Source organism: Clupea harengus, unplaced genomic scaffold, assembly GCF_900700415.2.
Source record: "Clupea harengus unplaced genomic scaffold, Ch_v2.0.2, whole genome shotgun sequence".
In the NCBI taxonomy this organism is placed as follows: domain Eukaryota; kingdom Metazoa; phylum Chordata; class Actinopteri; order Clupeiformes; family Clupeidae; genus Clupea; species Clupea harengus.
Genome location: NW_024879591.1, coordinates 73,765 through 100,294, shown reverse-complemented (window position 1 = coordinate 100,294; position 26,530 = coordinate 73,765). Strand labels below are relative to the sequence as shown.

The following is a 26,530-nucleotide window of genomic DNA, read 5'->3' as shown; positions in this document are numbered from 1 at the left end:
GATTTGTATTTCTTAATACAATTCTTAATATGTGTTGCTATTGATAACTACCTAGCTAATATCATCTCACAGAAATTAATGTCAACTAGCTACATGAACTTGCACTAAAGCAGAGATGTTCGAACATACATGTCCAGTGATCTACCTAATTGTAAGGGTATGACACCAAGCTTTCTATATTGTTTATAGTGCAGTCGTCTGCCTGTATTTCCAGTTTTGCTGATGCCTGTGCTTTAACCCTGCATAAGTGAAATGTTTGTTACTGTTTCACTGGTATTGCTCAGTCCTCCAAGAACACGTACCTGTTCTTATCATACAGTGTCCTTTGGGGATCACTGCCTCTGCCCACCGTGGAGCTTAGATTACAGCATTGGATCATATGTTAGCCTGAGATCTGTGTCAGATGGAATCTCATGGAAAATAGCCATGACTACTAGAGCAATTGTTATAGCCCTGCTAAAGATCAACCAAATGTATCATCACACAAGAACAACATTAGAAAAAAACAGGCTGTCAGCTTTCCAACAGAAAGATTTTTGTCCTCACAAACAGAAGATACAAATTTAAATTTCACAATAATCTAAGTACAGCACTCAAACCAGATTACCTGTAGGTTTATGGACATATGATGCAGTCATCCGAATAGGCTCTAAATTGTGAAACCTGCTGAACTTACCCAGGCCCCCTGCACCCAGGAAGATGCCCCCTACAGCATCAGCATCACAGTCTTTGGAGACACCAATGATGATGCATCCTGCCACAATGCTGAGCAGCGCAGAGCCCACCCGTAGGCCATGGTACTCCCCAATGCTGACTGCGTTCATCCAGCAGGTGGAACCCCCACCTGCCTGGGTTCCACAAACACACACGGACCTGTCCACACTAGAGAAAGCACAGATGGAATAGTCTGAGATGACTGTGACTCCAGCTCCTCTGAGGTCCAGAAACACATACACCACTTTCACTGACACAGGTACACCAACTACAGGCTTACAGCCTTCTCAAGATTGATCATGCATCTTTAAACACAAGGGTTCTTGTTTCCCACTTAATTCATAGTGTCGTCAAGTGCTCAAATTCAAGCTTGATTACAGTCACCTAATCAGACATGCATGCATAAATAGAAGCTGTAGAACACTCACAAAACTAAGACGAATTTGACATACTAGAAAGGCAAGGATCTAGAATATGTCCTGAATATTACCTTAACACAACAAAACTTTGGTATCTTTCCTGCCTTCTTTGCAGCTGCTTGAGAGTAGACTATAACAGGGCAAGGTCCTCTGATTCAAGGAGGTCCAGGGAGTCAGTTCAGGGACAGGCTCAAACGCCTGTGTCGGGTTTAGTTTTATAATATAGTTTTTCCTTTCATAAATATTCCTTCTGACTACAGTACCATTTGTACATGTATTCATATTTTTCACCTACACATTTGCACGTTTGTGGACCTGGCTAACTCATAAATCAACCAGTCAGAGGACTGTTTTTTAGTGTTTCAATCAGGTGTCAACCTGTGTTTTACTCAATAAAATAATAATAATAATAATAATAATAATAACCTGTTTTACTCACTAAAATAATAATAATGTTAAGCCTAAAAGTTGGGTAAAGGATGTTATGTCTACTGTTTTATATCCCATCTGTCTGAACTTGCTAGAAGCCTTAAATGTTGGATGTGAAATGCTAGTTAATGAACAGGCTTGGGACGTCATATTCTTGACGCCGTCATCTTGTCTGGATCAGCTGGTCAGCATAGCTCTATTTAAAATTTGGGCTTACCTGTCAATTTCACAATCTACTGGTAAAGTGCTAAACTTGATGGGACTATGGTGTGCTCTCTTTGTTGAATAATTGGCTGCAACAGTGTTTGTCACCATTGAGACAAAAGTCTGAAACATTAGCACAATTATCAGCTAGATATCAGCCACAGGTAAGCTTACGGTTCTGTATGTCACTGTTTCATATGAAAGATCAAATATGCAAGCACCATTTTGACAAGATTAGGTATCACCCATTCTAGGGATGCTGGGTTTCAATTTTGACAAAATCAGTCACTTCCTCTAAACAAATCCCCCTGCTTCCTAGGGTGTATGCTGGTTATGCACTGGGTGCGAACATAAAGTTTACGAATGAGATGCCAATTAGCTATCTAATGATGATCGCTAATCCTTTTTATAGGATTTATAGGTGCTTACAGTATAGGTCCTACTAGGTTGTGCGACAATAAAAACTGGCTGAAGTCAGCCTTGTTTGTTTGTTTGTTACATTCAAATGCAGTAAATAATAACAGAGGGAGGAAAGTTGGATCGGTGACCACTATTTGATTTTGAACCAATTTTCTTCCTGTGTCTCACTAAGGTTTTGCCTTTTTTCAAAGACACTTTCAATACTTTTCTTGACAGACTTTAAGCATTCATTTAGTTATTATCTTCAAGAATTCAGACAAATATGGCCTATGCCCACTAGCTCCAGTCAGAGGGCCAGAATGATTATGCTAATTACCATGCCAAATTCTGAAGCCAATATCTGTCAATAGAATTTCAATCACTACTCATTAGTTTCTGCCCTTTTTTTTATCAATTTGAACAGGTCCAGACCACAGAAAATAAAGTGAATGTGGATCTGAAACCTATCTACAGTGAATTCCCAGATTACCCTAGGACTACGTACGAGCTACTAAGAAACCTTACTTGTGTAGTTTACACACATGCACAAGTCTGGATGTGGAAGTGGTGTCCGTGGTCCTAGGCATATGACAGCGTAAGGATGACAATTCAATTATTGGTTTGTGTTATTAAACTCCAAATATATCTTTATATTAGTGCTCCCTGAATTACTACCAGACAACAAAAACACTTTTGGGAAACTTTGGGAATGCTCTAATTTGTTGTCATCTTTACCTGTCCCTTAATGGTCTTGATATAATTATAATAATACATCACGTTTATAAGTTCTCAAAGACGGTAAAAAAAAAAGAATAAAAAAACATAGGGTGTGTGTGTGTGAGGGAGGCATTTTAAATGATGACAGTGTGGGGGCATTTTTTACTCATGATGTAGTGATATATGCAAATATGCTAAAGTCACTGAAACAAGTGCCAGAGCATCAAATGTTCATTAGAATTTGTACCAAAACAAACAATATAAAGAGAGTAACCTTGGATAGAGATCCTACTGCTGGAGTGCCCCAGTCATAAACAGAAAGTCATTGCAAAGAGGATATAGTGGATCGTCAGACTGTTGCAATTCAAATGAGTTTGAATTCTATAGATGTGAGGGAGCTGTATACATATCTATGTAAATGCAAAAATCACGAGTTATCAAAACATAGTAAACCAATTTGAAATTTGAAAGAGCAATTCTCCAAATACAATTACAAAACTTACAGTTTTTATGATTTTACCAAGCAGAATTACTGTTGAGTTTTGGAGAAGAAGAGAATATCAAGTCGTCACTTTCACCATAAGCTGGCTATAGATAGCCTGTTAGACCTGACCAGTTAGACAGACAGCACTTATTCAAGGTCCGGCTGGGGCCTGGCCCCACCACCAGATGTCCCTGTGGAGCAGTGCACAATATGATCAGTAATTCCATTTCCAGTGTAACAAGTTTTTCAACTTATTGTTGTGTGTTTATTATGCTACATATGACAACAGCAGTGCTGTCTCCTCTGCTGAGTCATGTTGAAAAGGATTAACACATTTACACGCAATTCCATCGGCAACAGAAGTTAAATGCACTTGCTATACTATAAATGTAATTCTTCACGGATTGGTGGACTTTGACAGAAAAGCTATTGACAAGTTTGCCTTGGTGAAAGATCGTCGTGCATCTTTCCATTTCAAGCAGCAAACATCCCTGGTAAATACATTGCATTATTACAAGGCATGCTATTTTGGTTGTAGGTCAAGGCCTTTTCCAATGGGTTTCCCTGCTCTGAAATGTTGCTTAGAATGTTATTACAGTTGCAGACCACAATGGTTGTATACTGCTTGATAACTCCTGCCCTGCGTTCCTTAATGCGTGTATTGATGAGGTGTGTTTGTGTTCGGATTTATTGAGCAAGTAGTGTTTTGTATACTTTCACTTACAAGTCTGATGCTGCCCATACAGTTTACTGTGCCCCAACAGACTTTTTGTGCCAGATAAACTGAATCCATCTACTGTAATCTCAGAGAAAATGTCATACTGACGGCCAGTTTGTGTGTTGCCATTTCCAGTAACTATCAGGCCATGATGTTCGTACACCAGTCAAATATTTTCAACAGTAAATATTTTTTTGGTCTATGTACACTTGATAGATTTGCCCAATATGTTTTTGCAGAGCTACCTGAGGTGGGGTGCCTGCCATAATACATTGGGAACAACTGGATTAACCCAAAAACTAAATTAATTTGGAATCTGTCAGTTTCATTGCTGATCTTAATATACACCAATAAAATCACCTTCATTCTTATATAGGCTAACTAATATCAGCTGTGCTTTAGAGTGACAGAGAATGTGATACCATAGGTGATACCTTTGAACCCAGCCCTTTTCTTGTGGAAATACATATAGCTTGGATTTGTAAATACACACTTCCTACCCAGGCACTGACCTCACAGCACGTCACTACCTGTATCCATTGCAAACAACAGCAAGTAACACAATAAAAAAAAAATCCTCAAAATCTTCCGTTAGTCACGTCAACTGCAAACTACAAAGGGAAGGATAACTCCGAGTTGACCTCTGTCTTTTCAGCTTCTCCTTTGCTAGGACCGCCTGTTCACATTGAACATTCAGTCAGTCAAAGTTTAAAACTTCTGCAACCAAGCTTTATGACGTTATATTAATTATACTCAAGGGGGAGCTGTGCGGCGCTGACTTTATTCGACGCATGTTGGTTAGGAACGTGTCGACTTTTGCTGACACGGTGGAACGTAACCTTGTCGCATGACATGTTACCCTCGCAGGAGCAAGTTTTTCAAGTCAGGCACTGCATGTCAGACGTTATTCTCCATCCAATGCACGAACTAGAACACCCTCATGACATCAGAATATCGCACTCATTGGCTGGAATCTCCAATGACAAAGATGACGTGTTTCCTTGCGTGAATAACTTAAATATTTAAGAAATACCAGGATCTGGTATGCGATTTCGGCAACAATGCCAATGAAAACCTTTTATTACTCTATTATTGTATACTATAGTGCAGGCTGATAATGAACATTTGCAGAAAACACTGAACTCTGAGTTTATGTGATCTGTGATGCTGACCTGTTGAATATATCCCAACAATGGTTTGTTAAATGAACACTATGATTTATTCCGTTCATCATGTTCATTTTAATGAACAGGTAAGGGGAATTTCACACTATATGGTACACAACGTATTGTGCAAGCCCTGGTTATGTCTAAACTAGACTATTGTAATTCAATTTAACAAGCCTGCTGGCATGTGTAGTGAGACCGTTGCAGATTATTTACAATGCGGCGGCACGTTTGCTCTTTGATCAGCCAAAAAGGACACATGTAACTCCTTTGCTTGTCAACCTTCGCTGGCTCCCTGTAGCTGCTATAATTAAATTGAAATCCATCTCTCTGGCCTATAGGTCAACCACTGCATCGGCACCTGCGTATTTAAATGTTGATTCTGCTCTATCCCCCACTCGACCACTTTGCCCCTCTGATGAGCATGTTTTGTCTTTGACTTCTATCCGCAGCAAGAGATCGCAAGAGACTCTTCTTGTTCGTGGTAAGTGCTGTCCGTTCAAGCAACAGCCTTGGTACATTTAAAAATGGTTTTAGAACTCACCTTTTTAGTCATCATCTGTCTAATTAGTTAATTTGCTTGAGGCCTACTCCGTAGTCATAGTTTTGGTATTTGGCATTGTTGTTATTTTTAGTTTATCTGTTTTCTAATGTCCTTTTTTTAATGTTTCTGTAAATTTGCTTTGGACAAAAAAGTCTGCTACATACTATAACGGTAACCAATTTCAGCTGTATCCAGTGGTAAACAATTCCGTGAGATCTTATCTCATCACTACAATGGAAGAAGCCCGCTAGACGGCAGTCTTTTCAACCGCTCCCCGATTGACACCGGCAGTTCGCTTTGACGATCAACATTCGTGCAGCAGGTGGAGAGCAACTGCAGCTTCTAATTAAGGGCAGGACCAGAGGGGGGTGGGGGGCTTCAGTTGGCACGGGTCACCGTGAAGATTTGATTGGGTGCCACCCAAAATCCTAGTCTATAATTGACCATAATAAGCAGGCGGGACTTTTCTCAATATAATTTGTGGTTCAAATCAGAGCGGGAGTCCGGAGTGACTGACTTCAAAAACGTAAGTACACGTTTTAATATAGCCATGAAACACGTGTATCACATCAATATGTGTAATTTGTTGTTAGCGTGTGAATTAGTTTACAACACAGTCGCTCTTACTAACAAGCAAAGTTATTTAGCTAGCTAGCTAACGTCAGCTAGCTTGCCGATGAACTACAAAACTCACCAGGCAGCTAGATAACAGTTAGCTAGCAAGCTACCTGTCATTAAGTGAATGTTGTAGGTTAGCCAATTGTCATGTTACTTCTGTAAATGCGTATATTTTATGCATTGTTATAATTATATACTGTTAGAAAGTAGCCAGCACTTATTTCCTGGCTCATTAAAACTAACTTACTTCTTCAAGGGGGTCTGTATCATTATGCTTCCACACCTCAATGGTGGATAGCTGGCTAACCAGAAAAGAGTAGAGCACAGTACTATATTTTAGTCTTTAATTAGAGTTTATTTAATTGAAAGCTTTTTGGGAATAGATAGTGGTTTGCTAGGCTTTTCTGAAGGTCATCTGGCTTTATTGCAGTATGAATAGGGACCAGAATATCCAACAGTTCTTCATAAGGAAGAAAAGCAATACTGGTCAGGACACAGAACTGATCAGGACAGCTAGCAATGGCAGCAGTGATTCAGATAAGGTTAGTAGTGAGTCAGATGATGACAGTAGGCAGGTTGAGGAGACTGAACTGACAGCTTCACCTGGGTTCTGGCATGTTCAATCTAGAATTCAATATTATGAAGTCATTGATTAGATCAATATTATTTGGAATGATGACTTTTTCTAAGATGACATTATTTTAATTTACACATTTAATTAAAATGTTTGCTGCACATAGCATAAGTCATTTTAGGGTACTATCAGGCTAAATGTAACCTATTTGGCAAATTGTTAAGTGTCATTCATATGTCAATTTTGTGTTATTCAGACAAGGGTACTGGAGACAGTCATTTCATATCCCTTTGAGGGTATGTACTTGACTACTCTGCTCTATCTGATTGTATTGGTATGTTGCATTTGTTTTATTTAATACAACACAATGTGATTTAAAATCTTTATATTCAGTCACACTAGAGGCCCAATTGCTGCTACCACCCCTGGACCTCATGGTGTGTATGCTGTAGTCATGTTGTATTGGAATTGAAAATATTTTTCTCTACTAATATCCTAGTGAGTCCTTTCGTTGCTACATGTTTGTGATACAAATGTAGGATCTGATTAATTATTCTATTTTGTTGCTTTTAGATATATCCCACAATCAAGGGTAGCAGATCCCAGTCGACCTCGCCTTAAGATATTCCCCAAGACAACACAAGGTGAGAGGAGTAACAGCACAGTAAATATTCTTGGCTAGAATGAATGTGAATGAATTAATGGGAATGAATGAATGTGAATTAATGTGAATGAATGAATGAATATGAATGAATGTGAATGAATAGGAATGAATGTGCTTGGTGAGCAAAGATTCAGCATACTGTTGGAATGCATGTAGGAATGTCGCTCTCCCCTCAGCATTAGAGTCGGTTTTTGCATCACAGACAGGGTTTTCCAGTTGTAAGAAGGTGTGTTTAAAGATTAAGGCTTTAGGTTGTATGACCAGTCACACTGTATACGTCATGCTCGCTTGCAAGGGTATAAGATAAATTTACTGACTGACTTTGGGTTACTGGATTTGATCATAAAGAATACAAGAGAAAGTTGAGGAGAACCGAAGATGTATAAAAACAATTGCGGAAGTTCTGCTGTTGACTGCAAAGGAAGGTCATAGGGGCCATTGGCAGACAGAGTCGGAGGGGGGGGGGGTCCTTACAATAATTGCTCAATCCAGCTTTATTGACTTCCAACATGCACAGGATCTAGATGCAAAGGGGCACAGTAATGGCATCATACAGTGCTTAGTAAGTTATGGCCTTAATTACAAAACTAAATTGGATGGGCAAGGGTATGATTGGACTGCAGTAATGACTGGGAAACACTCTGGAGTGACAACCAGAATTCAGGCAGAGGCTAAGCAGGCGTTTCATGTACACATGCACACGGCCTGACTCTTGTCTTAGTGGACACAGTCAACCCCAAATCAGAAAACGTTGGGACGGTATGTTAAATTAAAATTAAAACTGAAAACTCTTTGACCTGTATTACATTGAAAACAATACAACAGCACATTTATTTTATGCTTTACCTCGTGAATTTGATTGTTTTTTCAAATTAAACACTTAATTCAATTTTGATTCTTGCAACATGTTTCCAAAAAAGTTGGGACGGTAAAGCATTTACCACGTTGTAATGTTTTTTTTTTTTTTACAACACTAAAGCTGTTTAGGGACTGTAGACACCAAGTGGTGAAGCGTTTCAGGTGTAACTTTGTCGCTTTCTTCCTGCAAACTTAAGGTGTGCAATGGAACGGGGTCTTCGTTGTCACCTTTTGCGTGTCAAAAATGCACCACACATTCTATATTGGGGACGTCAGGACTGCAGACAGGCCATTCCAACCCCTGCACACTCTTCCTCCTCAGTCATGCCTTTGAAATGTGTGTAGAATGTGGTTTTGCATCCTCTTGTTGAAATATGCGTCCCTGGAAAGGGCGTCCCTGGAAAGGCTGTCGTCTTGAAGGCAGCATATGTTGCTCCAAAATCTCTATGTACCTTTGGGCATAAATGGTGCCATCACAGAAGTGTAAGTTACCTTTGCCAAGGGCACTGACACAACCCCATAACATGATTGACCCTGGCTTTTGGTCTTGTTGCTGGTAACAGTCTGGATGGTCCTTTTCTTCTTGGGCCGTAGCACACAGTGTCCATTTCTTCCAAAAACGACCTGAAATACTGATTTGTCTGACCACAATACACGTTTCCCACTGTGTGATTGTCCATCCCAGATGCCTCCGAGGCCAGAGAAGTCGACAGCGCTTCTGGACACAGTTAACATAAGACTTCCTTTTGGCACAGTAAAGTTTTAACTGGCACTTGTGGATGTAACTATTGTAGTGCTTGACAAAGGTTAGCCAAAGCAATCCTGAGCCCATGTGGTTCTATCGCTCATAGATGAATGACGGTTCTTGAGGGATTAGAGATCACGGTTATTCAGCTTAGGTTTGCGCCCTTGCTTTTTATGCGCTGAAATTTCTCCAGATTCCTTGAATCTTTTAATTATGTTATGCACCATGGAGGGTGATTTTACATGCATTTGTTGGGAAACTGGTGATCCTCTGCCCATCTTTGCTCCTAAAGGACTAGGCCTTTCCTGGATGCTGCTTTTGTACCAAATCATGATTACAATGACCTGTTGACATCACTAGTTTCAAATCACATCATTATTTTATTATTCTACCTCATTACTACCCCTAAATTGCCCCCGTCCCAACTTTTTTTGGAATGTGTTGCAGGCCTGAATGGCAGGAATGGATGTATATTTACAAATTAAATGAAGTTGACCAGACAAAACATGAAATATATTGTGTTCATATAGTCTGCAATGAAATACAAGTCAAGGTATATTTAAAAATCACTGCTTTCTTTTTTTACTTGCATTTTCCATATGGTCCCAACTTTTTGTGATTTGGGGTTGTACATGACCGGGTGTTATGTACATCAGAAATGGCTGGAGACTCAAAAGGATACGAATGGTGGCCAATGCAGAGAGTTGCAAAACCTGAGTGGCACAAGATGGGTGTGTAGGGAGGTGGGTTGCTGGAACTTGATGAAAAGATTACCAGCTGTTCTGCATGTTCTTGAGATCAGCTCTGAAAACAGTGGAGACAGATCAGTTGATACTAGAGGTTGCCTTGCCTGATCCTAGACTCCATTATGAGTGAGATAATGAATGGGAAACCGACACTTAACCTTCAAAGACGTACATTCCCAGACAAAGGTCAGCTGCCAGTTGTGCCTGTTTCTGTTTTTGTGGATGTCGCATTATCCTTATGCTACCCTGGAATGAATCAGGGCTTCACTTGGGCCACTGCAGTCAAAAAAGTCTAGAATCCCGCCGGCCTGACCTAAAAACTCTCAGTCTAGTGGTGGTTTCCATACGTTTAAAGAGATACCGTTACTCTGCAAAAGTACTTCAACAAAGGACAATACAGCAAGCTACTTGTTTCGAACATCTGGCCAAGTTCTAATATACTTTACTGTGCGTAGTTGCGACCTTAGTCTAAAACCGGTAAATTATACCGCAGCCCAGCAGTTTCAAAGAAATAGAAAGCAACCGGATCCCTTTTCATTTGTCGAACGTCGACATCTATAACTCAAAATCTTTCAAGACCCATTGGCCGACCAACGGGCCGCTGAGGATCTTCAGCTGACAAGGTGTGAAAGACACAAACGTTTTCCCCTTGGACCTGCGTCTCCGCGCTGTTCGTCAGATACCAAAGAATGCACCGTCAAGCAAGAACGATCACAAGTATGGCTGGCATCTGGTTAGTTGAGTAGACTAGGTTGGGTTAAAGGCCTAGCTGGGACTCCCCCTCAATTTGGAGATCCTTTGTCTCACACTCAGGCATCCGGTGCCCATCCCCACTCTAGTTAGTGCCTAACACACATACATCTCTCACCTGTTCGCCTGCACACACTGCCCATCCCCACTCTAGTTAGTGCCTAACACACATACATCTCTCACCTGTTCGCCTGCACACAGTGCCCATCCCCACTCTAGTTAGTGTCTAACACACATACATCTCTCACCTGTTCGCCTGCACACAGTGCCCATCCCCACTCTAGTTAGTGCCTAACACACATACATCTCTCACCTGTTCGCCTGCACACAGTGTCTCTCACTCTAGTTAGTGTCTAACACACATACATCTCTCACCTGTGCGCCTGCACACAGTGTCTCTCACTCTAGTTAGTGTCTAACACACATACATCTCTCACCTGTGCGACTGCACACAGTGTCTCTCACTCCCCCTCTCTCTTCTGTGCGCAGCTGCACACACCTGCACGCTCTCATGCACACTCCCTCTCATACTTGAACATACAGCCTTACTACCTTTTATTACCAATTCCACTTGTGCTTTCATTATTATTTTTGTACTCTGTAATCTATTGATCATGCCTGATCAATATTAGTTGATAATTATTATTTCAAAAAATATTTTTCTTCAGAGTAAACTTGTCCTGTCTGTTCTTGCGGTAAAATCCACTGAAGCATCCTCTGCCAACAAAGAACTAGTTGGGTGGTTGTTTCATGAGTGTTATAGTCTTTGTAGTGTAATTGTAATATATTAGTAGTGCAATACCAGCTAAGACTGTAGCATAGTGTTTTAACTAGAGTTTTCATCAATTTCAGTAGTTTCAGTATAAAATATTGAACACCAAAATGAATGGTTATTCATTCTGAGACTTTTATTAAACTGATCTGTTACGCCCCCTGGTGGCTCGGAGTGGGACGCAACATAAGGGCAACAGGTTTGGGCAAGTGAGGGTGCAGTCACACAAAGCCAGGACACGAAAGTGACAAGAAAGTATTTATTTACATAAAAAGCAACACAGGGATCAACAAGGACTGTCAGTGGCACCAAAGAAAAGAACATAACAAAACCACCTTTTATTTATATTATGTATATTATGATCAATAGTTGCAGGGTAGAGTGTTAGAGTGAAGTCTATGGGGGTGGGTTGGGCTGAGGGGGAGGTGTTTATTTTTTGGATGAGCTGTTGAGAAGCCTTATTGCACGAGCATAGAAGCTCTTTGCCATTCTGGAGGTGTGTGCTTTTGTGGATCTGAACCTTTTCCCTGACTGGAGTAACGGGAACAGATGATGGGCAGGGTGGGAAGGATCCGTGAGGATGCGATTTGAACGCTGCAGGCATCCGGAGCAGGAGATGGAATAGATGTCGGGCAGCTCTGCTCCGATGATCCTTCCCGCTGTTTTAATCAGCCTCTGGATGGCTGCCTGCTCAGCCTTTGTGCAGCTAAAGAGAACCATACGTTCAAGCAGTATGTCAGCACACTCTCTATAGCGCAGCGGTAGAAGTTGCTCAGTAGTCTCTGAGGAAGGTGTTCTTTCCTCAGCTTCCGGAGGTAGAAGAAACACTTGTAGAAAACCGAGGCAAACTAGGTGAATTAAAATGTAGTTCAGTTGGTCTTTTATAATTAATGATGGCTAAAGCAGAAAAAACACTGACTATATTGTGATACTTGCCTCACACCTTTCTCATAGGGATTTAAATTTTTCCCCAGAATTTGTGAAAATACTAATCTGAAGCCTACAAAATGATGACAAGACTCACAGACACTATGATTAGCTAAAGAGCATTGAAATAATCTGTCTTGTCTAAATTAAAAGCTCATCAAATATGTACACAGGTCTTAACTGTTTTTTATTTTTTTTTAAGATAATTGTTTTTGCTGTTATTTTACTTGGGCTCAAGAAACCACAGATAACCGCTGATTCCTTGCACAGTTCATACAGCTGTGGGCGCCAACCTTCATATTTCAATGTGTTTTGTGATTTGTGCGCATGTCTGTAGCTTCTGAGACATTCCTGCATCACTCATTAAGTCTGTATGTTTCTGCTATAATGGTAATTGCGTGAAGAACCAGTGAGAAGTCTTGTTGTGAAACTAGCGAGCTAACTACACAAACTCAGCACTGATAAAAGCTTGCAAGCATTCTAACTGGTGCCTTTTGGTGATATAGTTAACAGTGTCGTGCTGTGGAAGCTTTTTTTTATATATTTTCACAGGGTGGTCCATCCTTGACCACAGAACTAGATGGTGCATAAACTGCAAGGCTAGTTGTAGTAGTTAATCGGTATTTCACATGACCATATGCCATCAAAATGATGATGATACCAAAAGTGGTTGCTTATGAAAACGCCTCAAATTGCATACCTCAAGTGGGAAATTGTTGCATACTGTTGCTTTAAATTGCTCATCCCAGTGTCTATCTGCTACAAGTAAAGAATCTCAATTGGTTTGCTATTTAGATTATTAAAAGGCATACAGCAATATTGCAGTTTGAGAAGCAACCACAGAGCCCAAAACAATACAAGGAAGAAGTAAGAACAGATCAGGGAGCGGAGCAGAACGAAGAGATTGAGCCTGCAGAAGGTTATGATAAATGTCATAATTTCCTATTATATACACTAATATTATTAAGATTAAAAAAAAAAAAAAAAAACATGTGAATTTGTTGTCATTATTTGTTCTATTGCATTGGGGTGTCTGTGTGCCATTTGAGCCAACCCCAAAAGAGTCTGGATATACTGTTGTTACCAAGCTGCTCCACTTTGGTTTAACTTGTGAAAATACAAATAGTTTTGATAAGATCACACAAAAATGTCTTGCAATGGTGCGTGCCGCTGATAGAAACACAACTGTGGTCTTGAGAGTTCATCCAAGCTGTGCATTCACAGCTGTGTCCATGGGAACTAATCAAATGATGACCAGTCCTCTGTCCTACTCTGAGCTCGGTCTGCATTCTTAACATTAGACAAATTGGTTTCTCATGGTTATGTGGTAGAAACTTTATGTTCAGTGTAACTCAGTTTAACCAGGACAGAACAGCCTATTGTTATGGTTTTAGGGTCTGTTTTAGAGATTATGGATTCTAACTGTGGAGCCCTGAGTTACATTATTGTTCTGTAGATGCCATAGCAAGATCATTGTAATCTTTAAATTTGAATCTTGACTTTCAGCACATACCATGTCCCATCAACAGGTACATGAGGTTGAATTCAGTATTAAGATGTGTGTTCTTGTTTAAATACAACAACACTTTTACTGAAATAACCATCTTTAGAATGTCTTCTGAAACCGTTTCTTTTGGATGCACAAATAGTTTTCCATGTGCTTTCAGTTGCCTGACTATTTGCTATACAAAGAATACCGCAATAAACGAATGTTTGACCACAAAGTGTTGGCCCACACTTGAACAGTGTTGCACTTGTCAACTCCCTCCTCACAAACTCCTTCAGTTTTTATGATCTAAACAGTTTTCTTGGTAGCTAGATTGAGCAACTCTAGTTGACACTCTATTTAGAGGGTTAGATTTATGAATTTTTTTCCTTTTGTCATTCCTGTAGTCTTGTTGCTAAGAACACTGTAGAGGTTCTAAAGTGAATTTAATCACATACTATATCACAAACTGTTTTGCCTCCTTGGTATTGGGGGGGCACACATTGTTGCAGTGATTATGACTGTGTTAAGGCTACTTCATTTTCCAAATGTTTTGACACGTTTGTCACAAGCATGAGTAATATGTTTATTACTACATCCCTTTATGTCCATGACGATAATTGTTCTCTTGTTTGCCTCAAGTCAAGTAGAATGAATAGTTTCCATTCCTCTCTGTCCCCCTCCCTGCATACTGATAGGCAGAGATGTGACCACTCTGGAGGCCGTTGACTCCATTTGATCTGGAGAACCAGAGGAACCTGTTTTACTGGAATGCAGTGAAACTGACTGTGGCATTGTGACGGGAATGGCTCACCCAGACACTGCCTAATCCCTACACTCTTAAAGTAAAGATGTGCATTCTCCATTTTGAAACTAGAGGAAAACATATTCCAAATTGTTATGTATAAATTATAAATGTCTTTGTGTTGTGCTGTGAATTTCTACATTTGTACCGTTGTGAGACTCCTTAATCAGTGCCATATAACAGCACTGGTTGGAAGTTATATACCGATATCATATATCTCTGTGCTCATCCGTTCAAGAGTGCCTAATTCCAAACAAAGAACCATTTGATTGTAAGTGCTGCTTCTCTTTTGCCTACAACTTGTGCAAACATCAGCCAATCACATTGGGGTGGGGTGGCTGGTGAGGGTGGGTCCAAAAACCCTGAGACCAGGGTGTGGCCCAGAAACCAGGTGGGTGTTGGCTCCAAACTGCATTCATCCGCTCTGCTTTAAAACTAGGAGGTAGTGTGTCCCTCCCTGGGTCTGTCATTTCTCAACTGACTCTTGTCAGTGTTAAGACGTAGTACTGGCTGCCTCACACAGTTAAGGCATACTATTTTTTTGAGGAGCTTTGCTAAGATTGCGAGGATATACTGGCTCAGCCACACTCATTCATCTGTCTTTACAGCCGTTCTGCTTCATCTTCATGTGAGTTGGTTGGTCCACTAGAACTCTGTTCAGCTATCTGGAAAAGGTTGGGGACTCCTAGTGGAACTATAACAGGTGAGTTTTCATTTATCTTTGTCACTACCTGTTTCACATTTTGAACAGTACTTTTTTGGCTTATCTTAACAATGATCCTTTTTCAGTGTTTAAAGAAACATTTACTTTTACATGTGAACCCATTCAATGGAAATCTGTGCACTCACCATGTGTCTAGATTTCCATTCTTCAGCCCACCGGTTGAACCTGCTCTACATAGTCATAGCTGATTATGCAAGCTTTAACAACCAACTCTTGGAAAAGGATGACGAAACCTTTAACACAGTCAAAGATATTTGGATATTTCGTACATCAGCCCATCAATTAAGGACTATGAACAAACCATGAACACCAGCATTTGTAAAAAGTACTAACAATTATCAGGAATATTGAGTGCTATAGTTAATACTTAATGTTAACTGCTGTGTTTCAGTCATTTAAGTCAATTAACCCCATTATCTACAGCGTTATGTTAGTTTACAATATCACATTTTGTTTAAGAGAGTTTTCTTGAACTCAGTAAGTTGGCCTATATGATTACACACCTGCTATTTAAGTGTCATATCATGGTAAAGTGCAAAAAACACTTTGTCCATTGTCAGAATGGACTACTACTGTAAATGTTGTTGTAGGGATACCACCTAGCTATGCTGTGCTATATCTGTATGTCTTGAATACTGTTTTTACACGAATTAGCTGAGTGATGTTTGTCCTTTTAAAATTGAATACTTTGCATTCACTTTGACCTTCCTGACTGTTGCAGTGTATTGCCTGCATATGTATAGCAGGTCTACAGAGCCTATTGGTGTTCTGGCTGTACTGTTTTACATTTTCTTAACACTTTTTACATCCAAGGTTCACAATGAGCATCTAAGGATGCAGCTTTCCCCTCCTCCCTTAGCCAACCTTGCCAACAAGGGTGGTTCAGGGTACAGCAACTCCCTTGTAGACACATGTCTTTTTGCTAAATTGCTTGAGCTCAGGCGAATTTAGTTTTCTTAGTGTGAGGAAGTCGAATGTAAAATTAAATCTTAAACCTTTTTTTTTTTCTGAAGTAAAGCTAAACGTTTAAGATGTAACTCAAACTGGTGGAGGCTTTCTGTTTCATGTTAGTTCCTACCAGTGTGATGATCCCTTATCAGACAGACTGCTCTGTGATTGCTCAACATTATGTCATCATGATGATCTGTGTAGAAGCACTTTCTACATACATATTTAGCTGTCTTTCAGTGGTGATGTTGAATCAGAACCATGGTCTTTTCTTAATATCAACATGAAGTTTGCCTGTGCACAAATGATTTTTTACCTTAATCACATCTGGAATTACCCTAGTTTTCTGAGATGTGATTTCAACCGTATTTTAAATTCTCTAGATTTCCATCCAGAAACATCATGATCCAAGAGATGATCTCAAAGATCTTGCAGTTCCATGACACTATGCGGAAAAGAACAGGTAAGGGACCCCTTAGTATTTTGTCAGAAGGGATTTATTTTATTTATTTGCTGTTAAGCACTTTGAGCTGCATTGTTTTGTATGAAAGGTGCTATACAAATAATGTTTTTATATAATAATATATATATTATATCCATACTTAATGCAATATTTGGTAACTAAAACTGAGATGGATTACTGTAGTTTTCTTGCAATTTGTTATTTTGATGCTAAAGATGTAATATTGCAATTATTCTTAGATCATCGTATGCGAGATTATCTATTGATGCAGAGCCCCATCGAGATGACCCTCATCTTATTGGGTTACATATTCTTTGCTCTCTACGCTGGGCCACGCTATATGGCAAACCGTAAACCCTTCAATCTCAAGACAGCCATGATTGTTTATAACTTCACCATGGTGTCTTTCAATGCTTACATTGTCTATGAGGTGAGTGGCTGAATAATTTATTTGCAGAGGAACATGAATATTTTGTATTTGGACATGTTTGCATGAATTATCAATTGTATTGATTGGTAAAAAAAAGTCCCATGCTTCTTTCCATCCCATAGTTTTTAATGTCTGGCTGGGGAACTACATATACCTGGAGATGTGATCTCTGCGACTTCTCCAGCAATCCTCAAGCCCTTCGAGTAAGTAGGTCGTCTGCCTTCAAGCTAATTGATAGAATGATTGAATTGAGTTAGCATCGATAGACATTTTATTACAGACTTTTGCAACACACTGGTTTACAGTACCACCACAAGTAGTCAAATGTTCTTTACCCATCCCTTTACCTGTTGTACCCATCTTATTCATATTGATATTTTATGCTGGAGGTGATCTGTAAACACCTGACCTCCATTTTGCCAGTGACAATAACCAACCAACTACTCAAATACCTAAATGAGTGCTGCTTCACAGTATCAACATTGCTCACTTTTAACTAGCCTTGAGTTGATTTCAGTTAACCCATCCCCCCCCCCCTCCCCCCCCATTTTTGATTTGATTGCAGTAAGCTACTGAGCTTCTAAGAGTCTGTCATAAATCCAGTTGTATTGTATCGAGTCTGTAGGTGACCTATTGTGTAAGGATATTAGTCGTCTTTGGAGTTCTCCGTATAATCAGCATCAACAGGGACATTTCAAATGTTGTTCTGGTAATGAGATATGAGGTTTAAAAAGAGAATTAGCAACTGTCCTATTGGTTGTCCTTTATAGTACACTTCCAACTAATTCATTTAGTCCATGTCACTCAGTTTCTTGAGTTCCTCACCTGCTGTTTCATGTTTTATTGTGTTTAAAGCGATGACATTTAAAATATTCAGATATAGATTTAGGCAGTTCAGAAAGCGCTCTGCCTGTACAGGCACTCATTATCAGTACTGATTCACCTGTAATGAATTCACCTGGAGCAGATACGTTTTGGTAGGCCTGCTCAAGATTTACATTCACGTTCCCTCTGCAGTGATTAGCACATTGATACCCCATTACGTTTTTAAATGCAACTGACCAAGCTAGTGACCATCAAATACACTCTGTGATTTATTAGTCAGATGAATATTGAGAGATGATTATTGCAGTTCTGCATTACAGTCGCCAACTCTATTTTCTGAAGCACATGAATTTGCTCTCTTGAAAAATAAATGGTCAATATATTGAACCACCCTCCTTATATAGGCTACTCCAACTCCATTTCAATGTGGTCCATAGTGATTCATGGCCCTTCAGTTTAATTCCTCAGTGGAGTCTATCTCCTAGGTGAGGTATGGAGAGGGCTTGTGGTACTACCACATACCATGTAGAACTGCAAGCATGCAGGTAATGCATGTTTAAGAACGAGGTGTCTTCAAGTAATTCTATTAACGACGTCAACCACATAAACGACAGATTCAGTGAAAAGAAAACAATTATTTTGATTCTATTCCAACCATTTTTGAGTGTGTCTTTGCCAGTTTTGTTCTACTATATTCTGTGTCAGAAGTTCAAAAGTCATCTTTCTTTCCAGATGGTTCGAGTGGCGTGGATGTTTTACTTCTCAAAATTCACTGAGCTAATGGACACAGTAAGTGACCCTTTGTTTGCAATTTCTTTTAATGTATTTATTGGGATTCAACTTTAAATGTCCCTTATTGTGCTTAATATTTGTTTCCCATTATCCTGTTTTCCTGGTTTGTTATAAATTAAGCAGTATTTTTCCTGAGGGATGTGACTATTGAATCAGGTTGTTATTGTTTACTGTTTGTTAATGTTATTGTTTGGCCAGTCTCTCACAAATTAACCGGCCTTTTGTGATTAGTCATGATGAAGTAAAATATTTGGGGTTAACAATTTCTAGTAAAGTAGCCTGAAAAATAATGTAATTAACTTTATGTAATGAATGCGTATTTGTCTGCATTCAGTTGCATATTCGCCACTGCATCTTAGTGTGCTAGTAGTAGTGATGGTTTGTGTATATAGTTTACTAGTAGTAAGGATGGTTTGTGTATATAGTTTACTAGTAGTAGTGATGGTTTGTGTATATAGTTTACTAGTAGTAGTGATGGTTTGTGTATATAGTTTACTAGTAGTAGTGATGGTTTGTGTATATAGTTTACTAGTAGTAGTGATGGTTTGTGTATATAGTTTACTAGTAGTAAGGATGATTTGTGTATGTAGTTTTCTTTGCACAATATGTTAAGGTAGCAAAGAATGGAGATACAGTCCAGTCAGACTAGCAGTCTGAAATCTTCCATTAGGTTAGTGGCTACATGCCATTTCCTCTCAAACATGGATACAATTAAAAACCACTCTGGCTGGAATGTGTGGCTACTGAAACACATAATTTCTGGCCCAATTTTGAAAGGATGGAATAGTAATTGAGTCACTTGAAAGACTTTTAAAAAAAAAGAAGATTCAAAACATTTTGTGTTTCCTGATTGTGCAGAGGAACTGGACAGAAATATGTATTTTCAGCATCTGGTTATGTGGATATTTAGTGACTTTGCCAATATCTCATTCAATATTCACTGTTTTAATTACATAAGTAGTAAGTGGTTGACAGAAACTATAAATTTGATGTTGTTTCCAACAGGTGTTCTTTGTGTTGCGGAAGAAACATAGCCAGGTCACATTTCTACACATTTTCCACCACTCTTTCATGCCATGGACCTGGTGGTGGGGCATCACAATAGCACCTGGTAGGTTTCATGAATGGCTTCAATGATGATGGCTGAGTACATATACTATACACAAAGTGTATACCCACCTACTAGTATCAGTTTATTGCACTGAAAAAAGTTTCCAAAATCAAACTTTCCAATATTTACTGTACATCATCTGCTCCAAGGGGTAAAAAAGGATGAGGTATAGGGAAGCAAAACTTTAAGGTTTCTTTACCTGTGAGGGAACGTATTATTTTCTTTCAACTGAATTTAAGTAGTCCAAAACTCAAGAAATCCATGCTGTTAAATATTTGGAAAAAGTTTGCAAAAATATTTGTTTTAAAGCCTGCAGTATAGTTTTAAAAAATCTGGTAAAGATTTCACATAATTTTGAAAGTATTTGCTACGCATGTAAAGTGAGACTATGAATACACACACTATCAGTGTTTCTCCGTGATTCTTGTGCAGTGCTTCATTAGTTGAGCTGATTTGGGCATAAAAAATTATAATCTGAAAGAGAATGATCATGTTGTCCCTTTTCTTTTAGTTGGTGGAATGGGTTCATTTCATGCTATGGTGAATTGTGTTGTGCATGTCATCATGTACACCTACTATGGGTTGTCTGCTGCTGGGTTCCAGAAGTACCTTTGGTGGAAGAAGTACATGACAGCCATCCAATTAGTGAGTATCCAAACAGGAATGAGAAGGTGATCATGAATTGTGCTACACAATTAGTTTGCATTTTCTAATTCTAAACCTCCATTTTTCCTCTTCTCCTTAGACGCAGTTCGTCCTGGTTTCTGTCCACATATCTCAGTACTATTTCATGGAAAAGTGTGAATACGAAGTCCCCGTTTTCGTCCATCTTATTTGGATCTATGGTTCCTTCTTCTTCATTCTTTTCTCCAATTTCTGGTTCCAGGCCTATATCAAGGGCAATAGACTCCCTGTTCCTAGCCAAGAAGTGCAAAAAATGAATGGTATTACAAGTGATGGAGACGCTGCCAGTAGTAGTAAACAACAGGAAAATGGTTCCACAAACCAACTGAATGGATTTTGCCAAGGGAAAGTGAAAGAAGTGTAAAACTTGAAGTGAAGTTTAAACTGGACTTGATAACGTTTCCAACAGCTCAAGTCTTTGTATTTCTGAATTTGTATCACAACTGTTTTTTTACATGCACCTTATGCACAAGAGATGAAATGACAGAATGGATGTGGCAGTTGGGTTCATGTTCCTTACCTTGTAATTTATTAATGGGGCTTGGGCCATCTATTGGCACATCATCTCATTTATGAATCTCACTTTTGTAAAATGTCTGTATAGTTCCATTAAAAAAGATTTTGTAATTAAATGTACTGATATTTTCGTGGTTGAATTTGTTTTATTCTGCAAATATCACTGACCTTTTGTCATTGTAACAAGTGCTTTTAATAACTGTATTTGTCATAGCAGTATTAGTCAAAGAGTATGTACCCTGGGTGACTGCTTACAAAAGAAATGTGGTGGAGATTCTTTTTTTTCTTCACTTCATTAAGTGTTTTGATTGCTTACCATATTTAAGGTCCCACCCATACTTAAGGAACCAAACTAAGCTGTCTAGCTCTGCCATAAGGTCCTGATTTCAGCTGAAGATACATTTTTGCTCCTTGGTTGCTTTTGTTGCTTGCGTTTTCTAGACTATTCATTGACTACCTGTAGTTTATATAGCCATTTTGCTCACCATAAATGGACAATTGAGGGCACTCTGTGCATGAGTGCAAGGAGTCCACCCAAATTCACGTGATTTCTTGATTTGGGATTTATAAATGGTTCAGACGTGGGATGGATTTAGGAACATTTTGTCTTAAATAGGGACAATCAGAAGCACATTTGAGAAAGTGTTGTACATTCAAATGTAGGAAAACTGCACACCCTCATGAGATCCCTGGGCGTGTTATCCCAAATAGGCCCAAAACAAGTAGTGTTCAGAAAAACAGCCTGTAGTAGGGTTGTCATGATGGCTTGCATTACAATTTACAAATATTTATGAAGAACAGTATAAATAAGATATCAAATTCAGAGTACTTCTTAAAGTAATTACTTATACCGGTAACTTAAAATGAGCCTACTTACAATATAATGTATTTGATTCTTAAATGTGTTTTAAAGAATCTTGTGCTTTCTGAGCATGTGAAGTTAGACACCTTCAACAGTGCACTTTTTGGTTTCCCTTACTCTCCTGTGGATGTGAGGGACAAGCCTTACCCCATATCCTTAAAACAGTCCTCTGGGCAGGTGGAGATGCTTACAGTCCTCTGGTCAGGTGGAGGTGCTTACAGTCCTCTGGTCAGGTGGAGATGCTAAAGATTCTGCCGTTTGTCAGACAGCACTGGAGAAGGTGACCACTCAAATGCTGCTTGACTTGTGTGTGTATGTTTCATGGAATAATGTATGTATCATGTGCATATGTTGCATGTGTGTTAATATGTTTTATCCTCTGATATGTGTATGAATCCATCTGCCTGCTCCTGATTCTCTCTTTCTAGAACCACACAGTTACTGTTTTTTTATGCTTATTGGTAGCAACATCTTTATTTGTGTTGCGATAAGACAACATTTAGTTACAAATGACTGACTGATAAAAACCTTTTTTTTTTTACTTTTTGGGCAATAGCTCGACAACCCTTTCACAGAAAATTCAGAAAAACGTTTACAGCCAGTTGGCCTCTAGGGGGCGCATGACCATAGCTTATTACAACTCATTTGTGGAGTGGTGCCACCTTGTGAATAATATTCAATGCAAGAATCCAGCGCTTCACTAGCCAGTTTCTTGTGACTTCATGAAATTTGACACCCTCCATCACTACCACATTCTTTGAATGCACACCAAAGTTTGTGAGATTGTGTCCATAGGGGGCACTTCCACTGACAAATTTCCACATTTGAAGAACTGCTTAAGCTAAAATGTTTATAAAAATATCCTCCCTTTGTGGGCGTGGCTAAATCGCTTCTGGTGAAAGGTCCATTTTTATTGGTATTATATAAATATTAAATTTGAATTGACTTAAAATGAAATTGAAAAATGTTAAAGATAGTCCAAATACAATTTTTACCCATCAATGGGTAAACATTTAACTGTTTCCAGATACAAATATCATACCTAAACAGTATTACCTTATGCATCTATGTGTATGCACTTTGAGTCAAAGCAGTTCAAGCAGTATCTGTGAAGCACAACCAACTATATGAATGTAGTCAGAATGTACATGATAAACATCCAATTGTTTCAAATGAGGTAGAAATGGGCCTACTCTCTGAGGTGAACATTTTTTCACAAAAATGGATTGAAACGTAACGTTTAACGTAACTTTGAATGTAAAAGGAAAGATGAAATCCTTCTTTGGAATAGAGCAAGTGTAATATGTAGCTTCTGTGCAGTGGATTGTGCTACACGGGAATATGTACACATTATCTCTAATGTAATCAATAATACTCCAGAGTTGGGACTTTTCTGGATGAAAAACATTTACATACAGTATATATAATTTGGAGTATATACAGTGGGTACTGAAAGTATTCAGACCCCTTTACATTTTTCACTCTTTGTTTCATTGCAGCCATTTGCTAAAATCGAACAAGTTAATTTTTTTTTCGCATTGACAGGAAAAAAACAGAAATGTAGAAATGTTTGCAAATGTATTACAAAATAAAAACTAAAATATCACATGGTCATTAGTATTCAGACCCTTTGCTCAGTATTGAGTAGAAGCACCCTTTTGAGCTAGTACAGCCATGAGTCTTCTTGGGAATGATGCAACAAGTTTCTCACACCTGGACTTGGGGATCCTCTGCCATTCTTCCTTGCAGATCCTCTCCAGTTCTGTCAGTTTGGATGGTGAACGTTGGTGGACAGCCATTTTCAGGTCTCTCCAGAGATGCTCAATTGGGTTTAGGTCAGGGCTCTGGCTGGGCCAGTCAAGAATGGTCACAGACTTGTTCCGAAGCCACTCCTTTGTTATTTTAGCTGTGTGCTTCGGGTCATTGTCTTGTTGGAAGGTGAACCTTCGGCCCAGTCTGAGGTCCTGAGCACTCTGGAGGAGGTTTTCTTCCAGGATATCTCTGTGCTTGGCCGCATTCATCTTTTCTTCAATTGCAACCAGTCGTCCTGTCCCTGCAGCTGAAAAACACCCCCATAGCATGATGCTGCCACCACCATGTTTCACTGTTGGGATTGTATTGGGCAGGTGATGAGCAGTGCCTGGTTTTCTCCACACATATCGCTTAGAATTAACGCCAAAAAGTTCAATCTTGGTCTCATCAGACCAGAGAATCTTATTTCTCATAGTTTGGGAGTCCTCCATGTGTTTTTTGGCAAACTCTATGCGGGCTTTCATGTCTTGGACTGAGGAGAGGCTTCCGTCGGGCCACTCTACCATAAAGCCCCGACTGGTTGAGGGCTGCAGTGATAGTTGACTTTGTGGAACTTTCTCCCATCTCCCTACTGCATCTCTGGAGCTCAGCCACAGTGATCTTTGGGTTCTTCTTTACCTCTCTCACCAAGGCTCTTCTCCCACGATTGCTCAGTTTGGTTGGACGGCCAGGTCTAGGAAGAGGTCTGGTCATCCCATACTTCTTCCATTTAAGGATTATGGTGGCCACTCTGCTCTTAGGAACCTTGAGTGCTGCAGAAATTCTTTTGTAACCTTGGCCAGATCTGTGCCTTGCCACAATTCTGTCTCTGAGCTCCTTGGGCAGTTCCTTCGACCTCATGATTCTCATTTGTTCTGATATGCACTGTGAGCTGTAAGGTCTTATATAGACAGGTGTGTGCCTTTCCTAATCAAGTCCAATCAGTTTAATTTTTTTTATCTGGACTCCAATGAAGGAGTAGAAACATCTCAAGGAGGATCAGAAGAAATGGACAGCATGTGAGTTAAATATGAGTGTCTCAGCAAAGGGTCTGAATACTTATGTCCATGTGATATTTCAGTTTTTATTTTTTAATAAATTTGCAAACATTTCTACATTTCTGTTTTTTTCTGTCAAATGTAGCCTTCTCATACGTAATATAATGTTTTATTGTTGTAGTGGCAGAACATAAAAGACTGGTCAGTTAGACCCTGTTGAAGGGGTAGGTGGTATTGCAGTATTTATATTTTGTATATATATATTTTGCATAGTTACCGAATTAGAGCTATTTAAGCAGCAAACAATGGAAAGCTAGACAAAATGCCTAGCCAACACCGGTAGGTGACACACAGTAGCTTAACTGTCTTCTAAATCAATGGTAAACCCATCCCTCAAGCCGGAAATTGTCAACAGGCCGGTGTTCCTGGCTTAGACATCTATTTTGATGAAATGCGTTATTTGTTATATCCGTCATAGAGGAACTGATTGTAATTAAGAGCCTCATCATAATAAATGTTTTATTGTAACTGTTCATTTAGAGAAACTCTTCAAGCTATGTTTCTCTAATTTTAATGAAAAAATAGTTCTGATACCTCAATCTTTCTTCTTACTCTGTAATGTTTATTTTTTTTTTAAATAAATTCATAATGTGGTACCTTTGTTACTGGAAAGATAAAATCTTAACTATGAATTTAAGATTATAAATACCATGAGTGTCTTTTCTTGAAACAAGATGATTCATCTTTTACAAATAACATAACAGCTTAAAAACCTTCTGACTAGCCAAAAAAGCTTGTTTAATTTAAAATACCACTCAAAATAAGATCTTTGACCAAACAAGATATTCAAGATACTGTCTAAAAGCAAATCCTTAAAGCTCAAGCAAATACAATCAAATAGGAAATATGTCTTAGCTGGTGAGTATGATGTCCCCACTGTTCGTTACTAACCGGCAACCAACATCTCATTCAGAAATGTTAGGGGGCACAATAGCCACACCCAAAGCGCAACTGCACAAATAATACAATTCTCAAACTGAGTTGAGCATTCTAAAGGTGTCAAATATGCATTTTTGAACTAGGGGATGCTATAGAGCCGATGAGGTACGCCTACACTAAATTGGGATATTAAATCAAGTGTTCAGCCAGCAAAGCACTGAAAATGTGAAGATTTTATACTATCGATCAAAATGACTCAAGTTTTGGTTTGTCTGTGGTTGCTAAGCTGGACAGTTTTTGATTGTGCTCCAAAGTAAATTATTCTAATTTGATGCAATCATGTTGCAATTGTTGTCTGACAGGTAGCCAAGGTTTTGGACACGATCCATCACTTGACTTTGGAAACCACTTTTTTTGCTAAAATTTAAATATATCAGCATGTCAATGAATATCCCCATTTTTTTTTTTTTTTAAATATAGCATTGGACTTAATTTGTTTCTTTTCAACAATTTTCCAGATGTGTGTCTTTTAGGAAGAAGTCCCTTTAAATACTTAAGTACTGAATGTATAAAATGGGTAGTGTAACCAACCGAAGGAGTCACAAAATATTGTGCACTGCAGCAACCATCATTTTTCCGCAAATAAAATAAGCTTGCCCATGTAACATTGCTGGAAGTCTGCAACAACATTGAATCGAGTCCCTCATA

At 39.1% G+C, this 26,530-nt stretch overlaps 1 protein-coding gene across 3 annotated transcripts; it reads left to right on the top strand.

The window, feature by feature from the left end:
- Positions 1-5,208: 5,208 nt before the first annotated feature.
- On the top strand, positions 5,209-21,352 carry elovl1a (ELOVL fatty acid elongase 1a). Of its 3 annotated transcripts, XM_042704155.1 has the most exons (14): positions 5,209-5,336; positions 5,703-5,734; positions 5,980-6,320; positions 7,243-7,282; positions 7,380-7,423; positions 7,560-7,630; positions 15,348-15,442; positions 16,795-16,874; positions 17,114-17,304; positions 17,427-17,507; positions 18,862-18,918; positions 19,927-20,032; positions 20,544-20,677; positions 20,778-21,352. In XM_042704155.1, the coding sequence occupies exons 8-14, from the start codon at positions 16,814-16,816 to the stop codon at positions 21,078-21,080; spliced, it is 933 nt and encodes a 310-aa protein (XP_042560089.1). In that variant the 5' UTR covers positions 5,209-5,336; positions 5,703-5,734; positions 5,980-6,320; positions 7,243-7,282; positions 7,380-7,423; positions 7,560-7,630; positions 15,348-15,442; positions 16,795-16,813; the 3' UTR covers positions 21,081-21,352. The 3 variants fall into 3 exon arrangements, with proteins under 3 accessions (XP_042560089.1, XP_042560090.1, XP_042560091.1); XM_042704156.1 differs by lacking the exon at positions 5,209-5,336 and having other exon boundaries at positions 5,535-5,734; positions 5,980-6,116; XM_042704157.1 differs by lacking the exons at positions 5,209-5,336; positions 5,703-5,734; positions 5,980-6,320; ... (1 more) ...; positions 7,380-7,423; positions 7,560-7,630 and adding an exon at positions 14,643-14,779.
- The last annotated feature ends 5,178 nt before the right edge of the window (positions 21,353-26,530 follow it).